This window comes from Chenopodium album, chromosome 19 (assembly GCF_948465745.1).
Source record: "Chenopodium album chromosome 19, dcCheAlbu1.1, whole genome shotgun sequence".
NCBI classification, from domain to species: Eukaryota; Viridiplantae; Streptophyta; class Magnoliopsida; order Caryophyllales; family Amaranthaceae; genus Chenopodium; species Chenopodium album.
Window position 1 is genome coordinate 6,523,530 of NC_137852.1, and position 21,863 is coordinate 6,545,392.

Consider the following 21,863-nt stretch of genomic DNA (forward strand, 5'->3'; position numbering starts at 1 on the left):
AAGGCTATTATCCACGCTTTTCGAGTAATTTTTGATGTTACGGGGCCCGTTGGTGAAAAGTCTTTATACCCTAGGGAATACATCTTAGGCTCATATAATGACATTTGAAATCGTATATGACCATTATATGTTGTTAAAATTTCTGTGGTAGGCTTGAGTTCACAAAATCGGTACAAGTTTCGAACGGGTAAATTGACCGTTTTAAGGAAAATTGGATGGTTCCACCCACCGAATTGGACTCTCAAAGGGTATTAGGGAACATGGTAAACATCTCGGCAATATTTTATTTCCTAGCGAAAAAAGTAAAAAATTCCAAAATTTAAGGCTATTATCCGTGCTTTTTGAGGAATTTTTGATATTACGGGGCCCAGTGGCAAAAGGTCTTGAGACCCTAGGGGATATATCTTAGGGTCATATAATAACGTTAAGAATCATATATGACCATTATATGTTGTCAAAAATATCCGTGGTAGGCTTGAGTTCACGAAATCGATACAAGTTTCGAACGAGTAAGTTGACCGTTTTAAGGCAAATTGAATGGTTCCACCCACCCAATTGGACTCTCGGAGGGTACTAGGGACCATGGTAAATATCTCGGCAATTTTTATTTGCGGGCAAAAAATTTTCAAAAAATTCCAAAATTGAACGTTATTATCCATGCTTTTTGAGGAATTTTTGATGTTACGGGGCCCGGTGGTGAAAACTTTTAAGACCCTAGGGGATACATTTAAGGGTCATTTAATGATGTTGGAATCATATATGACGATTATATGTTTTCAAAAATGTCCGTGGTAGGCTTGAGCTCACGAAATCGTTACAAGTTTCGAGCAGGTAAATTGACTGTGTTTAAGGCAAATTGGATGGTTTCAACCACCCAATTGGACTCCCGGAGGGTATTAGGGCCATGGTAAATATCTCGTTGATTTTTATTTACGGGCAAAAAAAGGTCAAAAAATTCCAAAATTGAAGGCTATTATCCACGCTTTTTGAGGAATTTTTTATGTTTCAGGGCCTGGTGGCGAAAAGTTTTTAGACCCTAAGGGATACATCTTAGGGTCATATAATGACGTTTGGAATCATATATGACCATTATTTGTTGTCAAAATGTCAATGGTAGGCTTGAGTTCACGAAATCGGTACAAGTTTCAAACTGGTAAATTGACCGTTTTAAGGCAAATTAAATGGTTCCACCACCCAATCGGACTCCCGGAGGATATTAGGGACCATGGTAAACATCTCCGAAATTTTTATTTCCGGGCGAAAAAAGGTCAAAAATTCCATAATTGAAGGCTATTATCCACGCTTTTTGAGGAAGTTTTGATGTTACGGGGCCCGGTGACCCTAGGGGATACATCTTAGGGTCATATAATGACGTTTGGATCATATATGACCATTAAATGTTGTCAAAAATTTCCGTGGTAGGCTTGAGTTCACGAAATCGGTACAAATTTCGAACGTGGAAATTGACCGTTTTAAGGCAAATTGGATGGTTCCTCCCACCCAATAGGACTCCCGGAGGGTATTAGGGACCATGGTAAACATCTCGCTAATTTTTATTTTCGGGCGAAAAAAGGTCAAAAAATTCCAAAATTGAAGGCTATTATCCACGCTTTTTGAGGAATTTTGATGTTACGGGGCCCGGTGGCGAAAGGTCTTGAGACCCTAGGACTCTAGGAGATACATGTTAGGGTCATATAATGACGTTTGGAATCATATATGACCATTATATGTTGTCAAAAAATGTCCGTAGTAGGCTTGAGTTCACGAAATCGGTACAAGTTTCGAACGGGTAAATTGACCGTTTAAAGGCATATTGGATGGTTGCACCCACCGAAATACCTTCCCGGGGTGTACTAGGGTTCATGATAAGCATCTCGATAATTTTTATTTCTGGGTCAAAATCAGTGGAAAAATTGTCTAAAATTGAAGACTAGATTTTGGATCAATTTTCGACAGTTTTTCAAATAATGAATTGAATGTGTTGGATGATTCCTGGGGTCATATTAGGAGGTTTAAAACCATAAGATATTAATAAAGAAGTCCATAAAGTACCAAGAATGAGTTTTGACTGTATTTTGAAATTCATGAAATGTAGTGATGTTATATAAGTGTAATAATGTGATGTGACTTGACTATAGTGATGTCATATATTTATAATGATGCCATATAAGTATAGTGATGTGATGTGACTTGACTATAATGATGTCATCAAAGTATATAAGAAGAGATGTGACTTGACTATAATGTTGTCATCAAAGTATATAAGGAGTGATATGACTTGACTATAATGATGTCGTATTATGAAAATAATTTTTAATGATGTAATGTCATAATATGACATGAGTTGACAATAATGATGTCATAAAAGTATAATTATGCTATATAGGTAATGTATTATGGGTAAAATAGTGATGTGATATGATATAACCATAATAGTGATGTGATTGGACAAATAGTAATGGAAATGAACACATTGATTGATATAATGATTGATTTGACGATAGTGACTATTCATTGGTACTATTCACATGTGTGTTGATTGATATGATGTGATTGATATATTTGAACAAACTATTCATTTTTGTAATGTAAGTATCATATTTATCTCATGTAAACAATCACCAACAACCTAAATTGTCCCCCAATCACCCTATTTTGGGGTCAATCACCATATTCTCGGTCCCGATACCCGAACCACCAAAAAAGCACAATAAGGGAAATATGAGATGTAAAGTGTTTAAAACCCATCCCCCTCTTATTCCCAACCCTTTTCCCCATCTTCTGGACTGTTTCGCAAATTTTCATATTATTCCAATTACTGCCTTGTTTCCCGTATTTTTCCTTTTTGGGGCCCACACAATTTTTTTTTTTGGAAAAATAAAAGTGTCAAAATGTAGATTAATACCCATTCTTTGGATTCCACCAAAAAAATCGGGGTATTATTATCACATTTTCACAAATTTTGACCCATTATTGTATTACCGTCAGTCGGGTGTTCACTAAGATTTTACAAGAGGTACAATATAAAGCTTTATAGGGGAAGGTGGGCAACTCAATGTTGAATAGCTATAATATAGTTATTCAATGTTGATTCCTTCTCCGGACTTGAGGTAGGTTGTGTGCATTGCAGACGCTAGGAAGAATGCACACAAATATCTCATTGGGGGCATGGCGGAAAATATGACGGTGTCATAGCTTCGAGGCTGGGAATGTTGACCCGGCTATATGCTTGGAACGATGCAGACGCGACCTCGAATCTATGAAGCCAAAATTGTTCGTCTTGCCTTCGACTAATCGTCCCACCGTTGACATTGTACTTTATGTTGGTTTAGGATAAATAGAAGAATAAAAAATTGTAAAAAGCAAAGTAGCAGAGAGATTGAGGAGAGAGAACATGAAATTAATAAAATATGATTAATGATGGGTCCACTAGGTGAGAGAATTAATTAAATATTATAAAAACTTTCCAAATAAGGAAGTAGATAAAGTATTTAAAAACGGCTAGAAAAGGAAAGTGAAGCAAGTATTTAAAAACGAAGAGAGTATAAAACAATTAAACGCCTCCGGGAATGAAGCTAGTATATAGTTCAGTAATAAACTTTTACAAGTTAATTTTAATCAACAACGCTTTAAAAAATACCTAAGCTTATGCTTTATTTGGTTGGTGAATTGTGCCTACCAAAATTACTGAAACTACTAAATTTTATTGAATACCAATAAAATCATACAAGTTGGGATACATGAAAAGAGCAAATCCTTAGAAATCCAACAAACGGAAATCTCAATGTCTATCTTAAGAAATTGCTTTGATTTTACAACTTTACCTTTCAAAAATTCTGTACATTTTGCATTGTGAAATTCCTCCTTTGTTGAGTTTCAGTGAAGTATGGACCAAGTCAGTCGAAATATAACTAAAATTTATAAATAAATGACCAGGAAAATAGGGAGGATCACAGATCACTAATATGAATATGATCACTAAAAACACGCCTCCTGGACGGTAGTAGTCTTGCTTGTCCATGCTCCATTTAACTATATACACAGTGCTATACTAACTCCAACAAAGGAACACATCCAAAAACCTATAAGAGAGGCACACCATTATCCATTATTGTTTCATCGAATCCTTCATAGTTTAAACAAGAGATCCACGCATAATTTGAAATGCCAATCCTTTAAAATTCTACAAGATTAGTTCAGTACATTATACACAATACATAAGTTGATTGTAGGAGAAGGATAAACAGGAGCAGGCAAATTACAACATAGTCCTGCTACCCTGTATTTCCTCCTCCATCCCGACCCGGGTAAACCGCATAAACAAAAGCCAAGAATGAGTTGCCTGAGACTCCACATACTTGAAAGGTTACTAGACTGTTCTCCGTAATTGGATGAGCCCAATACTGCTTGCATAACCTGCATTAAGACACATATCAAGTCAAACAAAACATAGTTGTTCGAAGGGTTTCATCCTCAGTGCCCACAACTACTGAGGTCAGAAGTGGAAACAATTGTTACCTATAAATAAACAGACAACAAATTGAAACTGCGACAATTCACATGTCAAAAGCCTATTGAAATTTAGTTTTCCAGGAAAACTTGTTATGTAGAGTCAGTCAGACAAATATTTGAAGGACTATGAAATGGAAAACATTAGTCTTAGTATAAAGTAAGTACCAGACAATAAGGAGGCAGCCGTCCCTTCAAGCATAAAGTGGATCCTACTTGACAGAAACAGCCCCATTCACCTTCATTCCTCCCTGACCATAGTTGTTTCTTTCTTCATTTGCACCGGAAAATGATAGGTATGATGATGAAAGACCATGAACATTAGTGCTGCCACTAGAATGTGAATCCGCTTTGTGCATGTCTGAAATCATCAAACCTCTCGCTTCTTGTTGGTTCCAAGAAGAACCTGCTTTTGCACAATATGTTGTGGACAACTGTTCACCACGTGCTGAACCAGAGGAACATATTTGAAGGTTGGCTGCTGTATTTGCATTAGTTTTAGATGCAGCATTATTAGCATCATTGCCATCGAGCTTCTTTGTATTGAGAAAACGGCCTCCAGCACCTCTAGCTCTTCGCAAAGCATGTACATGACGAGATTCATGAAGATATGGCTGTGGAAAAAGGCCCCAAAAATAAAGATCAAAATTAATCCATCAAAAAACAAGACAAAAGCTTGCATCAACTAAGAAGCAGCATAAATATATGAAGGGGAAAAGTGAGTAGTGAAATGCACTAGTTGACAAAGGAGGCAAAAAATACAACAGTCAAGTCAAAAATTAAAAGACCTCAGAAAGAAAAATGCCACAAAAAGAAGCACATCAAAACATCTGTGAATCTCATGGAAAAGAGTACTTTGTAACCCAAACAAAATTCACTTTTTTTTTTAAACAAAAAATTATACTGTAAGAGCTCAACCAAAGCCATTTTGTAACTTGTAAGTAAATGAGAGTGGTTGGAAAACCTTCGAGGAAGGAGCTCCCACTCACACCCAAGCTACCTAACTAGCTAGCAGGCCTCCTCAACACCAAAAAAAAAAAAGTAAAATATTCATCTCATTTATTATAGCAAAAGCCATCCTTCTCTTGATGATAAATCATCCCCAGAACTTAAAATCAGCTCCGAAGAAAACTACTCTGTTCATCATTAATGAAGCAATATGGAGCAGGAAATATAACCTAACTTTAAAGCCTGAGTTCAACTCTAGTGAAGATGACAATGGGTAATTACAAGCTGATACAATAAAAATTTAATGGAGGGAGTATAATCAAGATACAGCTCCCGTATATTTTGATGTCCAAATCCTCAATACCATCAATAGACAATAATTTTCCTTTGTAATCAAGCAGCGTCCTTTAATTGAGATGGGGAGCAACATCCAATAACAATGAAAACACACTACACTGCATGCAAAGGACTGTGAATACATAGGTTTAGTGATGACATATGATCAAACAAATATGGATTCAGAGGAGCAAATGATGATAAAAACCTTCAGATTAAGAAATTGGAAACTACGTAATTCCCACAATTACCAAGAAATTCCAATTATCAATTATTGTGAATCATAGGCTCATAGCCACATGAGAAGAAGACAACATTGACAAGAATGACAACTATTTCAGACAACAGAAATTCCCAAACTGCAATATCACATTATGAAGGACGATTCAGTAAAAGGAATTATGTAGAAGAGAAAAGTCATGTGAAGATTTCATCAATTAGTTGACCAAAAGTAGATGAGAGACTAGATAGCACAGGTCAGGTCTCCTGACACTGAGCTTGTTCTCAGCCTTCATATGCCCCAGCGAAAGAAGCAAAAGCCAAAGGCAGCAGTAAAATATAAGTACATTGATTGTAAATATATATGTGAGAGCACACATACCTTCCTAGCTTTAATAACTTTCTTTTCCAACTCAGCTTTAGCACGGGACTGTCTGCGCCTTAAAATTCCATGATATTGCTTTGCGTTAACATAAACAGGTTCTTCCTCCATTGGAAGGGGCAGTGGCATCCTACTCTGGTGCAATCCATACAGTTGAGGAATCACCTAAGAAAATACAAGTGGAAAGAGAATATTTACTGAGGTAAAAACCATAAAAAGGGGACAGCCTGGTTTACATATCATTCAATAATCCATATACCCTTTTCAAAAAGAAAACTAACAAATTATTCACATATTCCACATAAATAATCCTTCTTGTAACCTCATCCATAGGGAAAAGGGCGCGGGGGTGTGTGTGTGTGTGTGTGGGGGGGGGGGGGGGGTACTACTATTGCCTTTATCATTATGCTCATTCCAACAAGTGATATACAGTATTCAACAAGAACCTCAACAGACAAAGTAGATAAGAGGTCACAAAACCAATCATCTACACACTTCTATACCTAGTATTTAAAAAACCCAGCCCATGGCACCACATGTCACCTCCTTTGACCTTTTCTTTTCTATGCTTTATAATATTGTAGTGTAATCTCTATTTATATATATGTCTAATGATATCACTTTCAGATTTCTTATGATTAAGAGTGCTTCTTATTCACCCTTTCATATGAATTCATCTAACTTATTTGAACTTAATAAAACTGATATGTACTTATTTTATAAGTAGAAATTGGATAACCCCTTAATAACCATTAGCAGAACAGAACTCATTTGAAATATATTTTGTGAGATAAGTGGAAATAAGGTGACGGACAAAACCTTAATATTTTTTACGAAGTATTTGATATATGAAACAAAAAATTACTCCATAATAACTACATTTTTCCCAGTTATACTTCTAAAAGTTTGCGCACCGCACAAGCCAAAAGGCTAGTTAAATTCACAAAGAAAATTATATGCTCAGCTCAATTCCTTATGCCAAAATATAATGATCATAATTCAGCATAAGAAAACTCAAAATCTAAAAACAGACCCAAGAGGCAAGGTCAAAGTTGTCGATTGGCATAAAACACTTCCAAGCATACCTGTTGTACTTGAGCATAAGAAATAGCTCCACCATAAGTCGGATCCTGGAATGGGTATGATGTCATAGCCTGCCAAAGTAAAAGGGTACAAACATGAATCAGATATTTGTACCCCAAGATCTTCAACTAACACCAACATTATCATACAGTCATAAATCATAATCATCTAGTTTATCAGGACAGAATTATAGCAAACTCCACCACAGGTTCAGAAGTCAATCTTTAAAGGAACTCAGGGTGAGATTCTTACCATTGAATGGCCAACAAATTCCATTTGAGAATTCGACTGATCTCCAAGATTTTGTGGCATTGAAGATGGCACTTGTTTGGTCTCTTGTGTGTTATCCCTCTCTGCTTCTTACCAAAAAAAAAAAAGTGTAAGTACCTCCCATAAGACAAAGTAAAAGGAAATCTTAAGCATGAAAGGAATGTTTCTCCCATCTACATTGAAAAATACACATCAAATTTATTCCACCACAACTGCTCCCAATGAAATTTTATACAACACAAAAACCAACCCATCTGCTCCCAATGACAGGATGCAAAAAGTAAAGGAGCCTTCAATAGCAGTCCCCACCCCCACCCCCTACTTTCAGCCCACTCTTAATACAGAAAACAAAGTAGATTTCGAGTTATATGCAAAATTCCAAGTGCTATTTATCGAAGGCTGCTTCACATGGTAATATTATTGCTTCAAAATACTGTACAACTGCAGTCATTATATTCAATAAAACCTTATTTACATCCATCCTCCTATCAATATGTAAAGATGGCAAGAAACATCATTAGATCACAACAATATACTCTTAAAACAAGATAAAACAGACGGCTAAGTATCACAGCACACGTAGAAAAATAGATGCATACCCGATTGAGGGGCCAAAGCAGTGTGGGTCTCTCTATAAACACTAGCTCCAGTGTCCTGCATCCCATTGATGTGCAATGAAAAAGGGCCAACCAAGGAAGAACCATTTACTGGCTCCCCACTGTCAGATCGAGTGGAAGAGTCGTTTGAAGCTGAAGTAGGAGAGACACCATTGTTATTCAGACCGCGCCACCATGGCTGTCCAAACAACATGTTTTGAGATTTGTCTCCTCCATCGACTTGGAACCGATCTTCCACATTTCCAGCATTAGAGGGCATTATGTCTCCCCAAATAAGTTTACCCAATATTTCTAAACTCAAGATCTATAAACTTTATGATCAGGAAACACAAAAGCAATTCAGAAAATTATGTCCTGCAAAAGTCAAGATAAAATCCTAAATTAATTCAACAATAATAATAGTTTTCTATAAAGTGTAGCAGAAAGAAAGTTGGGAATTCAATAGTACAACTTTAACATGTTACACATCAAATGGATAACCTAAACAAGTCAATAATCTATAGTAGTTCCTTGCTGTAATTAAATCCCAAAACATGAAAATCAGCAAAATTCAAATTACAAAAGAAGCAATCAGAGAAAGCATAATCAAATCTAGTTAATTAATAATCAGTTGATTAATCACAATAGGGCATCAAACAAATTCCCAAATTCCTTACCTACCAACTACACCATGTTAATCTGTAGAACAAAATATTTATTTATTTATTTTTTTTTTTTTTTTGAAAGACTAGAACTTGTTCGTTCCATGAAATAATTGAATAAAAAATATACATAACCCATAAATGAAATTCAGAAAACAATCCAAAAGTGAGCAGAAAATGGAATTATCAAGTTATTATAATAATAGAAGTTGGGATCAAAACCCAGAAAAAAGGAGGAAAAGTAAAAGAAAAACAGTAGTTAGTAAACAAAAGTCAAGAGTAATAAGAAAAGAGAGAGAAAGAACTTACAGGTGGGACTGAAGAAAGCAGAAGAAGTTGGAGAATTCCCAGAAAACAGAGAAGAAGAAATTAAAGGAAGAAGAAGAAGAAAAAGGAAGTGAAAATTAAGAGTGATGAGTTGGGTAATTTTGCATCCTTAGGAGAGACAGCACCACCAACATCGGAGAAACTATCAACTTGCTTATTGTTTTCTGAATTCAGATTCACACACAAATTGCTCTTCTGCCAGATATTAGCTCCCTTTTTCTTTTTCTTTTTTTTTTTTTTTTTTTTTACTCACTCTATTAATAATTATTAAAAATAAATAAATAAATGAATAATTAATAATTGGGGGTTTATAATTTGGTATACACGCAAGAGTTGTTCTATGCCCTTGCTGTCCCTTTTATCCAATTTTCTATCTTCTTCTTGTTGTATTTCATTATTAATTTATTATTTTTAAGTGCTTAGTCATCCGTATTACTTACGTACCATTTTAAAGTGTTTTGTCACTATTTTAATGATAAGGATGGTCTTGATTAGACATTAACCCTTACAAGTATTTTTTTGGGGTTTAGTGTTTGTGGGATTAAACGCTTGAAAATAAGAGATAGGGTAAGGGAATCAGTACTTCTAAATTCCCTCACTTAACAGGATTTAAATTCCAAAACTCTTAGATTTGAAGTAAAAACCGTAAGAGTCTTACCAAGTGATTATTAATTTCTTATCCATATTACGTGCGTACTGTACCATTTATCAGCTTGCTACTAATATGTGGAGTAATTACACATATTAATTTTATTTATATTATCTTCTTATTTTTCAGCCTGTATTTGACGCGATAAAATTAGATAATAATATTTATTATCTTATATATACATACCCCTAGCTTTGATTATTTTAAACAGTATTTATTACATAGTGATAGAGTATAAAACATATTCCTGGGCCTCAACCATAAGCTTAAGCTTTTGGTTGAATTGGTCCTGTAACATGGTATCAGAGCCAGCGTGACACAAAGGTCACGGGTTCGAATCTCATCCGCCCCTCCTTCGAAGTGGAATTAATTCGCACCAGATATGGGTGGGCCTGTGTTGCATCCACATTTGAAGCCCAAAGGGCCTTTCATGTGAGGGGGAGTGATAGAGTATAAAATATATTTCTGGGCCTCAACCATAAGCTTAAGCTTTTGGTTGAGTTGGTCCTCTAACACATAGAGATGGATTTCTTCCAAATTATCATAAATTAGAACAACTCTTACTAGGTTTTAGTAAACTTTAAGTTCTTTATACTAAAATTAATAGATTTTTAAATAATACCTAGTACATGTAACTTTATTCTATATAAAATGGCATTTAAATTCAAATGGAGTACGTAGAAGTGTACATACAAATTATTCGAATTACAAGTACCTATAGTGGATTATATAATTAACAAGGAGAAAAGTGAAAATGGCACCCAAAATCCCAACTCTTGAGATTAAGATAAATAGCTGTGAATATACAACGTACCTATATTGAATTTTCTTAAAAGTAGTGCTATCAAAATTGCTCTCATGATTTAGACTTTAAATCACACTCCGTATGTAAACCTTTTCAACTTATTCTAGTATTAATGTAATAAGCTATTTTTATCAAAATGTCTATGTGTTACCTAATGACTATTCTTTATTATATTAAGATTACCTTTTCAAGTATATAGTACTACATGTATATTGGTGGTGTTGTATACATATACACCACTTAATTAAAAAAAAATAACTATCCTAACAAGCCGGAACTTTATGGATCTCAACTTATCTCGAATTGGCGGATAAAACACTTTGAAAGTTTCAAATCGACAATCAATATGTATGTTATAAAATACAATACTCCGTAGTAACCCAAAAAAAAAACAATTATATAACAAAAACAACACATTTACTTTTGATAGAAGTATTTATGAAAGAAGTACCAAGAGTGACAATCAATATGCATGTTACAATACAATTAGGGTATACTCGTAATAAGAATTATAAGGAGTAAGTTTGTAGTAGTACCTAAATAGAAATATTTAGAGTGTTGTAAAAGGGAGGAAGTACAAAGAAATTGTACAATGATTGTAAATTATTCCCATCAAGTTGGTTGCCACGGCACCACGTGTCATAGGAAAACATGATGATTTAAGGTGGGCTAGCACATACAACAACGTGCCACGTGTTGATGAATTCAACGGCACAGCTGTCGCCTCAGTAGAAGCGGAGTAAAAATAATGAGTCAAGCCCAAGTTAAGGTAAGGTAGTAGTAGAGATAGACGGCGTAATGTCTCAAACATAGGTAGCATTTCTACCAATAACTAAAAAATACTTCTTCAAATTAAAGATAATGAATATACAAATACAACCAAATTAAAAAACCCTAGCCTCCTTTTCTCTCTTCTCTCTCCTAAACCTAGTCTCCATTGTCAATTTTCAAGGGGTTTCCATCGGATTTCACCGGTGGAAAGCCCCAATCTTTATTTTCTTTTAAGCCTTTTGTTTTAGGTTACAATAATGTCTCCCTCGAAAGAAAGGGTTTATCTCCTTCGAAAGACAAGGTTTTTTCGATCTCCTTCGAAAGACAAGGTTTTATTTGTGCTTAATTTGGTCTCCGGTTGTGCGGAGCTACTATTGATTAGGGCTCGGATTCGGTTTACAGAATCAGCACAAGAATTAACTTTCTTACAAAATTGTGAAGCGACGACGGATCTACTCAAAAAGTTGTATGAGACAACGAATCGAGAATATGCCGAATTGTTATATTTATATATTTGGATTCTTAGCCCTTCCCCGATTAATTCTTGTTTGGTTTTGTTAAATTCGTTTTCATTATCGTTCATTGTCAATTGTAGATGCCGTATGGCTTATATTAATGAAATTTAGTGTCCTTTGGGACTTCTTTCAAAAAAAAAAAAAAAAAAATACTTCTTCAATACTAAGTATGTATGTATCACGCGCTTACTAGCACGTGCTTAGTGGATAGACACGTGGTGGCTACTTAGGTACAACTCACAGCTCATACCAGAATTCACAAAACTACGAAACTACCTTTCTCCATATTATGTTTTGTACTTTCCTTTCCTCTATTATTGCATTAATAGTCTACTTTTAACCCCTTTTATTAGCAAAAACAAATACTCTTTATCTCTAAATTGAATTGCATTTTTGTAAGGTTAACATGAATGACACTTCCATACAAATTAATAACCTTTACCATCAATGTCAACTGTCAACTATAATCGCTTACCAAACGAATCGTCAAGTCTGAATTCTCGAAAAAGCTCTTATAAGAAGGTAAACCTAGTTTCATCGACATTTAGGTCAGTTCAATCATCTTCCCATATCGTATAGAAAATTTTAGTCACAAAGCATTATTATTTTAGTTTAGGAATTAGTTCTAGGAGACGATGATGATATGTACGAAGTTAGTAGTTAGTACATATAAAATGAGTTTAGTGTTAAGTGCATAAAAGAGATGAGCATAGTGGTGTAAAAGATTAAAATTAGGCCACAAGCAAATGTTTGCTTATCTATAAATCCATCGACAAATAATGGCATGGCCAAAGGTTAATTGATGATAGCAACAATCGTATGTCATGTCAGCACCACCACTCACAAATTAAAGTTACAACCACTTTTATTAATGTTAACCTAATGACAAATTTTATAATGGGACCATGACCATTAGCAAGATGACGTCTGCTGACGCCGATACCGCTCAATGACCATTATTCATTCATAAGCATTCCTGAATTGCACTTAAGCACTCATTCACAAGCATTCCTTAATTGCACTTGTGTAAGCATCACTTTACGCCTAAAAGGGAATAGCTACATAAAACATAATTAGCCCTCAATGTATTCCATCTAATCTCCGAGAAAATTGGATTTCAATCATGATTTGAGGACACACAACAACCATGGTACATGGTTGTACAATAGAAATTGTCCACGACTTATGATACATATCAAAACATAATGCAGTACACCTTATAATAATATTTACAATTTACAATAGTAAATTTCAGACTATGCATGAACATCACGGGAACATTCCTTCCATAAACTCATCAAAGTTTTCATCTTCTTCATGATTTGCCCCGGAAACTAAGGCCCTTTTTCCTGTGAGTTTAAAAGGAACTTGAACAGTGAATTTCAAGCAACCAAATGATATGTAAATGACAAGTTCAGAGCAAGATGAATCACAGCATTTCTGCCTGGATGGTATTAGGCCTGGCTAAACTGTTGGTTTGGCTTCAGTTTCTAACACGGTTTCCTAATTATATGTGTTGCCTCATACTGCTAAGTATTGAGCCTGCCTAATGTGGTTGCAAAGCAAGAGATGATTTGTGCAGCTTTATGGCAAGTTGGAAACCATTAACCATTTGAGTGTAGAGTATGACAAGATAACTATGAAGCCGGTTGCAAATAACTGGAAAACATGAGATAGCAATCAATAATAATATTATAATAATGAACTAGTTTTGAACCTTTTTTCTTTCCATCTTTGCTCCTCTCAACATCTTCGTCAGTAGCGTCACCACTGCTAGATCTTCCCCTATAATCAAATGATATATATAGCCCATAAGAGAGGAAGAGATTGTTCCTTCGAAATTACATATGAATGCATATAGAACTTTTTATTACCTTCGTCTCTTGGAGTTTTCTTTATCCCTAGATTCTGACTTTGTTCTGCTTTGATCAATGTTATCTTCCTCATCCACCTCTTCATCACTTCTAGGTGCTTTCCTAACAAAGAGTCAAGGACCAAGTAATACATGCGCATGATAGATAGAAGAAATTGTGCTACCGAAATTACAAATGAAAGCATATAGACCTTTAATTACCTTCGTCTCTTGGAGCTTTCTTTATCCCTAGGTTCTGACTTTGTTCTGCTTTGGTCAATGTTATATTCCTCATCCAGCTCTTCATCACTGCTAGGTGCTTTCCTAACAGAATCCAAGTAACTGCATCAATTAACCTCATAAATTCATAGTAGCCATATGTCTGTATGTATGAAAAACTTAATTCAAAACAGCCTCTGTAGCCATGCAGGTTCAAGAAAAACAGGTCAAAACAGATGAACTGTTTCTTCTATAATACCCGTTTCTTTTATTATCTTCTCTCTGTTGCCTTTCTAATTGCTCCCTTTCTCTATTTCTTCTATAGTGGAGCTTTTCTGCACACCTATATGGAGCGGAGTAAATCAGTAGTAAATAAGGTAAGATATATTTAGTACATACAGTTATATGGAGTAGATGAAGACGATCTTGAAAAAAAATTACAATGACAAAACAAAAGTGTCACAGAACATCCAGTAGAACCCCCTTCCATAACTACATGGCTATTATTGGATGCAATAAGAAAGCATGCCTTGATGAAGATGACTTGTTCTGGCATTATTCCAAGGAAGTAAGATGCTTACAATTGAAATGCTTATATTGACATACTCAACCAATCATTTAAGTGCATTGCCATAATTGCAGCTCAAGCAAAACGAGTCTTCATACAAGGAACTAACCTCTCACATGTTACCAGTTTGACAAGAGCTTGCTTGCTTTCTCCTGCCTCAAAATAAGAAAAATTCACCTGAAAGACAGCAAGCCAAAGCCAAAAAAAAAAACAAAAAAACATGAGATATGCACAAGAGAGTTTTCACTAAAGAAAAAACTTAACAAAATGATACCCATATGCATTTCTCCTTCCGAAATAGTAGGACTAAAGCCATAGTAAAGAATACTTTGAGTGGAAGGGGCTTATATTAAGTTTGTTGCCCACAAAAGAATCATATCACCTGATTGAACTTAGTTGGACATTACTACATTATACAATTTGAACTCATATATAATCAAATTCAACAGTCACAGTTGTTATAGCCCATCCCTAGAACAATTTTCATCAATGCCATAAACATGCAGGAAGCAATCTAGAAGCATAGGGTAGCACATATTCTGATTAATTTAGGGGAAACATGGGAAATCTGAGAACTCCTTTAACAAAAACAAACCCACTCATCAAATTTTGTAAAGTTTTTAACTGTAAGAAAAACAAGCATTCAATGATGAACAAATTAACCAATAACCATTGACAAATTAAGTATTTACCTCAAAGCTAGCTAACCCATTTTTTTCATCACAATGCTTGTTACCACAAATGAACTGCCCTGACAAACAAGAAAACTGGTTACTTTCAGAAACTTCAGTTCAGTGACTAATTCCTTATAGTCACTTCTTCAGGAGTTATGACAAGTCAAACATGCGTAAACATCAAACTTCACCATCTCAAATGATATGGCCTACAAAACTGTTGCCATGTTGATAGGCAGATTTCTCAAGACACTAAATACATAGAGATGGAATTATCTATTGATATATTAATGAAAGTGATTTCCAATATGTGCCACAGCACTCAGATACACAATAAAGAATTTTTAGTCTACTTCCTAAAGAAGTTATAGCCATTACAATAATATAAACACGCACCCACTAATATGACATTAGACAAATAAACAATCAAATAGATGGAAAGGAGATTTCTAGAGCTTATATCACCCAGCTTTGAGCTATTGAGCAATAAAATATACTACGTATATATACCTTATAAAATTGTCTATTTTGTGCTTATTTAACTAATAGTATTTAAACCATTGTTTATATATAATAAATAAACTTGGGCACTGTGATACCAGAGACCCTTTACGGCTAAAGGTACCAAGAGACTGTAACCTTTTTGATCATCTCAGAGTAGTTCATTTTGTTTTCTGGTTTCCTTAGCTGCCCAGGAAGCACAAATACCTCATCAAACCAGCAGCATGAAAAAGAGCGTGACACAAAATTCACCAAATGTATAAAGGTTACCAGTGGTGTAAGCTAGAATTACCCTAGTAAGTAATTAGTTAACTAACCCTGTACCTTACAAGGATAAAAATGCCAACAAGCATTGTCATAAACTAACCTTTTCCAGATATGACTTCCTTTTCTGTTCTCCACCTCAAGCCAATCTGTAAAAGAGAATATATTCGTAATCAGAAGAACATTGAAAATGGTCCCAAGTATGTACACCACATTACTACTAACTCCATGTACCTTGCCACTCTTATATTTTGTCATATCAGCAATGCAATATCTACATTGAGTAAAGGCTTTCAACAAGGAACAACCATCTACGCATTTACATGTCAGCATGCCTTACAAGCTAAATGTCAACAAAAGATGATTCAAAATAATATTGGAATCATGGAAACTCTTCATAGAGAAGGATACTCTTTAAAGAGCTTATCATAGTAACGCTTGACAAGCCTTTGCTCCCAAGCTGTGTCCATGTCATCCTCTTCAGTGCGTATAAACCTTAACAAGCAAGAAAATAAGGAAGCTATGTCACTATTGATCATAAACAATTCCAGGATATAGATTTTATACCCAAAGGCCAAAACTTAACAAGAGAAAAGAATTAAGCAGAAAGAAATTCAGCAATATGATCACAATGTACTGATTGTGACATTTATGTAATTGAATATGGCCAAAGGTAAGTGGCACAGAATGCAGCCTTAAAAGGAAATTAGCACAAATGTTTTAAGAAAGTCAGCCACTTTGATAAAGATATTACTTTTATTACAAATAGCATAAATTTAGGAGTGCCTCAGAAAATCAAGAGAGCATGTTTATAATGTTCAGTGTTTATTGAAAAGATACGTTTATGGCAAAGGCAAACTGCACTGCAGCAAGAGTCACCCATGTTTAACTTAAGCATATAGTGTACAGCTGAAGTGACACAGTATTTTCCTCAAAGAAAACCACATTTTGATGAGAAATCACATCATATGACAGTATGACACTTCAAATTCATTTTTGAGATCTGTATCACACCAAAGCACTATATTCACTGGTAAAAAGACTTACAGTATCCTATGATTTCCTATCCCTGTAAACAAGTCAATTTACATGTTTCCAAACCCTTTCCTGACAGACAAAACAGGAAGCCCTGTAAAACTATAAAAAGTTAACACACACACACACACACACACCCCTAATTTTATTATTTAAAAAGAATTTCCATATAGCGTCTTTTACTAAGTTCAAATGTAGTTTCTGTAATCTAAATAACAAGACTTTTACATTTAGCTAGAAATGGAAAGTTGGATACAATTATAGCATTGAATCAATAGATCAGTAAATAAATATAATAAAAATACCCAAGAAGCTAGAAGTGAAAAAAAAGGCTACAAGGCAAACAAGTGTTGTGGCACGTTGAAAAAAATTATTAACAAAAAAAACTAAGCCAATTAGAAGGATGTAAAGCCACATAGGTTAAAAAATATATTCAATAGCAAATATTACAAGCTGATAAGGAGTAGCAAGTAGAATTTTTTTTGCATTACGTATATCCAAGAAACTAAACTAAACTAATTTCCAGAGCACCAATGATAGAAGAGATTCTGCATCATTAAACAAATATCATATAGGACCATTAAGATGAAAGACACTGAGCTATCAGCATACAGAAAGACGAATTGAGAAGCTTTACATACCGATATCCCTCTCTTAGGGCATCTTTATCAGTTTTAATGGGTAACTTCCGATCTGCAGGTCTTTCTTTCCCATAATACTTGACTGCACAAGAGGAAATAAGTCTTTCACTATACTTTAGGTCACATAGACACAAAAGAGGGAGAGGGGAACCTTTATGTGGAATTGTGGACCATGATCACTATAATTCACATTGTGGAATATGCAGACAATTCATATAAATCATCAATGTGGAAAACAAGAGCCATAATTCACATCTAGAGCCTTATTTTGTTTATTAAAAGAGCCGTTACAACATGACACATTGACAGTTATTGAGCTATATATGCAAATTACACCTGTGTAGAAGGAAATCTGTCAAGCTTATATTTACTTTTTTTCTAGGAACTAGTTTATAAGATGTATGGCCTCGATTAATTGTTCCTTTTGTTTTAAGCAATGTTCAGCCAAAACAAATCCAGTTAATAAAGAACATAAAACTCAGGCCATTCTGTATGAACAAATACTGCAAAGCATCCAACAGACCAACAGTGTAAAATTCATATTTCGAGATAAAATTGGAATCACCACTCTCCTCTTTAGGACTTCCATTGACCCCAAAGGCCAAAATTCCCTTTGTGAAATACCAACAATAACACAGGGGTTGAAAAAAGTAAATTCAATCTTCAAATACACAATAGGCCTACAATTTTCCATATGCCACCTTGGGAGCTTCTATAGACAATGAAGAGGAAAGTTCTAGTTGCATGCAATACAATTGTCTAGATTAACTTTACAGCCCGTTTCATCAATGGTCGTAAATTTTTGGCTTGACAGTGAGTTTGTATGTACTACGTAATAAACTACGGCTCAAAACTAAATTTTGGGGGGGATGTTACCTAGAATAGAAGTAAGCAAACGGTTGTACGGATGATTGTAGCCCCCAACCTCCTTAGCGGAGAGGACTGTTCACCATCCAATTAGTTTAGGGCACCATGATTTGGCAAGTAAAAATGCTCCTTTAAGTGCACATGTCAAGGTGCCCAACTTCTACATAAGAACATTACTGCACTAGTATTTTCTAAACCATTAATCAGAGTTTTCAATTGACATTGCAACATAAAAACAATTTTCTTCAAAAGCTTTCAAGCTAGGATTAACTTAATTGTAGCTTATTTAGTCAATAGATTCCAATCCCAAATACACCTAAAACCTAATTCAATCCGACAACAATATTAGGGTAGAAAAATATCGATTTTTTCCAATTCCAAATACCTAAAACCTAGTTTAATCCAACAACAAAATAATCGTAGAAAAACATCGATTGATTTTAACCCCAAATATAAAAAACCTAATTTAATTCGACAACACAATAATGGGCACAATAACATTCAAAAAGAGTGAGTATAAGAAAAATACCATAGTCGTTTAAGAATTTCTTGTGTTTATCGTAAGCGTTGAGGCCTCTGATATGAGCTTGATAATGCCTGAACACAAACATCCATCCAAAAGCAATCAATCAATCAATCAATCAAAGCCTTAATCCCAAAAGTGGGGTCGGCTAACATGAACCAAATTTGATTATTCCGTGTAGTCATCAACATAAATCTTTCTCCTCCATCCCTTACGATCCAAAACTTCATCCTCACGTAAATCCATGCACTTCATATCCTTCCTCACTCCTTCCAACCAAGTCATCTTTGGTCTCCCTCTTCCTCGTTTAATCCCTCCATGGTCCCACTCTTCCACTCTTCGCACCGGTGCACCCTCGGGTCTCCGTCTTACATGTCCAAACCAACGCAGACGATTTTCCCTTAATTTATCTACAATGCCCGCCACACCTACTTTCTTGCGAATAACCTCATTTCTGATTCTATCTCTTAAAGTGTTTCCACACATCCACCTTAACATGCGCATTTCCGTAACCTCCATCTTTTTAATATGCTCTTTCTTAGAAGCCCAACATTCTGTACCATAGAGCAACACTGGTCTTATGGCAGTCCTGTAGAATTTTCCCTTCAACTTTAAGGGAATGCTGCGGTCGCATAACACTCCCGTGGCCGCTCTCCATTTAAGCCACCCTGACTTAATCCTGTGGGTCACGTCTTGATCAATGTCACCATTCTTCTGGATGATCGACCCTAGGTACTTAAAACATTCACTCATGGTCAAATCCTTTCCATCCAAACTCACCACTTCATTGCTTGTCCCCCTCTGAGTGCCAAAACGACATACCAAATATTCAGTCTTACTCCGACTTAGCTTAAACCCTCTAGATTCCAACCTTTGCCTCCATTGCTCCAACTTGACATTAACCCCATCCTTAGTCTCATCCACCAAAACGATATCATCTGCGAACAGCATACACCATGGAACCTCATCTTGAATTGGTCTAGTTAATTCATCTAGAACCGTTGCAAAAAGAAAAGGGCTTAATGCAGACCCTTGATGCAATCCGATTGTAATAGGGAAATCTTTTGTCAACCCTCCGCATGTCCTCACATTTGTTGACACATCCCGATACATATCCTTAACTAGGTCTACATACCTTCGTGGGATACCTTTCTTCAACATTGCCCACCAAAGTATCTCTCTTGGCACCTTGTCATATGCCTTCTCTAAATCAATAAAGACCATATGAAGATCTTTCTTCTTTACCCTATAAAACTCCATCATTTGTCTTATCAAATGGATTGCCTCCATAGTAGATCTCCCAGGCATAAAACCAAATTGGTTATCTGAAATGCTTGTGCATGCCCTCAACCTTTGTTCAATCACCCTTTCCCACAACTTCATAGTATGGCTCATAAGCTTAATTCCTCGATAGTTAGAACAATCTTGAGCGTCTCCTTTGTTTTTATAAACCGGGACCAAGGTGCTCTTCCTCCAATCTTGTGGGATCCTTGTAGCCGTCCATATCTTGTTGAAAAGGTTTGTTAACCAATCAATACCAATCTTACCCAAACACCTCCACACCTCTATCGGTACCCCATCAGGGCCAACCGCCTTCTTAGGTTTCATCTTCCTCAGTGCAATCTCCACCTCTACTCTCCTAATCCTTCGCACATACTCCATGTTGATTTCTTCATCACTCATAGAGGTATCTCCTATCACAACTCCATTACTTCCATTAAATAATTCATCGAAGTACCCCTTCCACCTGTCCTTGATGCCCTCCTCTTGCACTAGGACCATTTGGTTCTTATCTTTGACACACTTCACCATGCCAATATCCTTCCTTGCCTCTTGTCTTCTCTTTGCCATCTTATAAATGATCCTTTCTCCCTCCTTGGAATCAAGCTTTTCATAAACCTCCTGATATGCCTTTTCTTTTGCTTGGCGAACAGCTGCCTTTGCCTTACTCTTAGCCTCCTTATACGCTGCAAAGGTTTCATCACTCCTACATTTTCCTAAGGCTTGATAGCATTCCCTTTTTTGCTTAATTACTGCTTTCACCTCTTCATTCCACCACGAAGTATCTCTCTGTACCGAAGTTCTTCCCCTTACTTCCCCTAAGACCTCTTTGGCCACTCTTAGGAAACAGTTCTTCATTCGTAACCAAGTCTTGTCCGGATCCACCTCTCCATCCCAATCCGCTTCTTCAATTACCTTTTCTGTAAAAAAGCAATTAATAAATTAAAAATCTAAAATGAATGATTGAAAAAAATAAGGGAGATGGAAAGTAGTTACTGTTTTCTTTCTTCTCTGTCGAAAATAGCAGATTTCAAAGAACTGAAGGAAGCCATTGATAATACAATACTGTACAACGAAGATGGGTTTCTGTATCTGTATTCCAAAAAATAAAAATGGAGAATGATAAATGGGTCTATCTATTGGGCCTAACATTACTACCCATTTCATGGATCCTCATTCCTCAAACAATAAGGGCATGTTCTCTTATGTTGAAATTCAGTTCAGTTCAGTTCAGTTCAGCTTAGCTTAGCTTAGCTCAGTTCAGTTCAGTTCAGCTCCTAATTTACTTCTCTTATAAAAATATTCATTTCAGTTCAGTTCAGCTGAGTTCAGTCAATGAGAACAGGCCCTAAGCCCTGTTATTTTA

At 35.6% G+C, this 21,863-nt stretch overlaps 2 protein-coding genes across 6 annotated transcripts; both read right to left on the reverse strand.

The window, feature by feature from the left end:
- Positions 1 to 4,073: 4,073 nt before the first annotated feature.
- Positions 4,074 to 9,545, reverse strand: LOC145594643 (nuclear transcription factor Y subunit A-1-like). Of its 3 annotated transcripts, none has more exons than XM_081650971.1 (7): positions 9,315 to 9,545; positions 8,347 to 8,718; positions 7,730 to 7,833; positions 7,480 to 7,548; positions 6,395 to 6,559; positions 4,678 to 5,123; positions 4,074 to 4,416 (listed from the first exon to the last, which is right to left on the reverse strand). In XM_081650971.1, the coding sequence occupies exons 2-6, from the start codon at positions 8,621 to 8,623 to the stop codon at positions 4,722 to 4,724; spliced, it is 1,017 nt and encodes a 338-aa protein (XP_081507097.1). In that variant the 5' UTR covers positions 8,624 to 8,718; positions 9,315 to 9,545; the 3' UTR covers positions 4,074 to 4,416; positions 4,678 to 4,721. The 3 variants fall into 3 exon arrangements, with proteins under 3 accessions (XP_081507097.1, XP_081507096.1, XP_081507098.1); XM_081650970.1 differs by having other exon boundaries at positions 7,730 to 7,836; positions 9,315 to 9,544; XM_081650972.1 differs by having other exon boundaries at positions 7,730 to 7,830; positions 9,315 to 9,541.
- A 3,713-nt stretch (positions 9,546 to 13,258) lies between these two features.
- Positions 13,259 to 21,549, reverse strand: LOC145594493 (uncharacterized). 3 transcript variants are annotated; one of them, XM_081650800.1, is made up of 13 exons: positions 21,494 to 21,549; positions 19,223 to 19,290; positions 17,827 to 17,908; positions 16,562 to 16,645; positions 16,385 to 16,424; positions 16,254 to 16,299; positions 15,404 to 15,462; positions 14,821 to 14,888; positions 14,403 to 14,486; positions 14,147 to 14,266; positions 13,947 to 14,048; positions 13,790 to 13,857; positions 13,260 to 13,421 (listed from the first exon to the last, which is right to left on the reverse strand). In XM_081650800.1, exons 1-13 carry the CDS (start codon positions 21,547 to 21,549, stop codon positions 13,342 to 13,344), a joined length of 957 nt encoding a protein of 318 aa, XP_081506926.1. In that variant the 3' UTR covers positions 13,260 to 13,341. The 3 variants fall into 3 exon arrangements, with proteins under 3 accessions (XP_081506928.1, XP_081506926.1, XP_081506927.1); XM_081650801.1 differs by having other exon boundaries at positions 13,271 to 13,421; positions 14,147 to 14,248; XM_081650802.1 differs by lacking the exon at positions 14,147 to 14,266 and having other exon boundaries at positions 13,259 to 13,421.
- Positions 21,550 to 21,863: the final 314 nt, after the last annotated feature.

Excerpts from the sequence above, each read along its gene's own strand:
- LOC145594643 (XM_081650970.1), bottom strand. The coding sequence starts at position 8,623 with ATGCCCTCTAATGCTGGAAATGTGGAAGATCGGTTCCAAGTCGATGGA. Across the intron at positions 7,837-8,346 it reads TGCTTTGGCCCCTCAATCGG|AAGCAGAGAGGGATAACACA; the intron begins GTATGCATCTAT and ends TTTTTTGGTAAG. Across the intron at positions 7,549-7,729 it reads AATTTGTTGGCCATTCAATG|GCTATGACATCATACCCATT; the intron begins GTAAGAATCTCA and ends TTACTTTGGCAG.
- LOC145594493 (XM_081650800.1), bottom strand. The coding sequence starts at position 21,549 with ATGGCTTCCTTCAGTTCTTTGAAATCTGCTATTTTCGACAGAGAAGAA. Across the intron at positions 19,291-21,493 it reads GACAGAGAAGAAAGAAAACA|GCATTATCAAGCTCATATCA; the intron begins GTAACTACTTTC and ends GTTTGTGTTCAG. Across the intron at positions 14,049-14,146 it reads GAAAGCTCCAAGAGACGAAG|GAAAGCACCTAGAAGTGATG; the intron begins GTAATTAAAGGT and ends ACTCTTTGTTAG.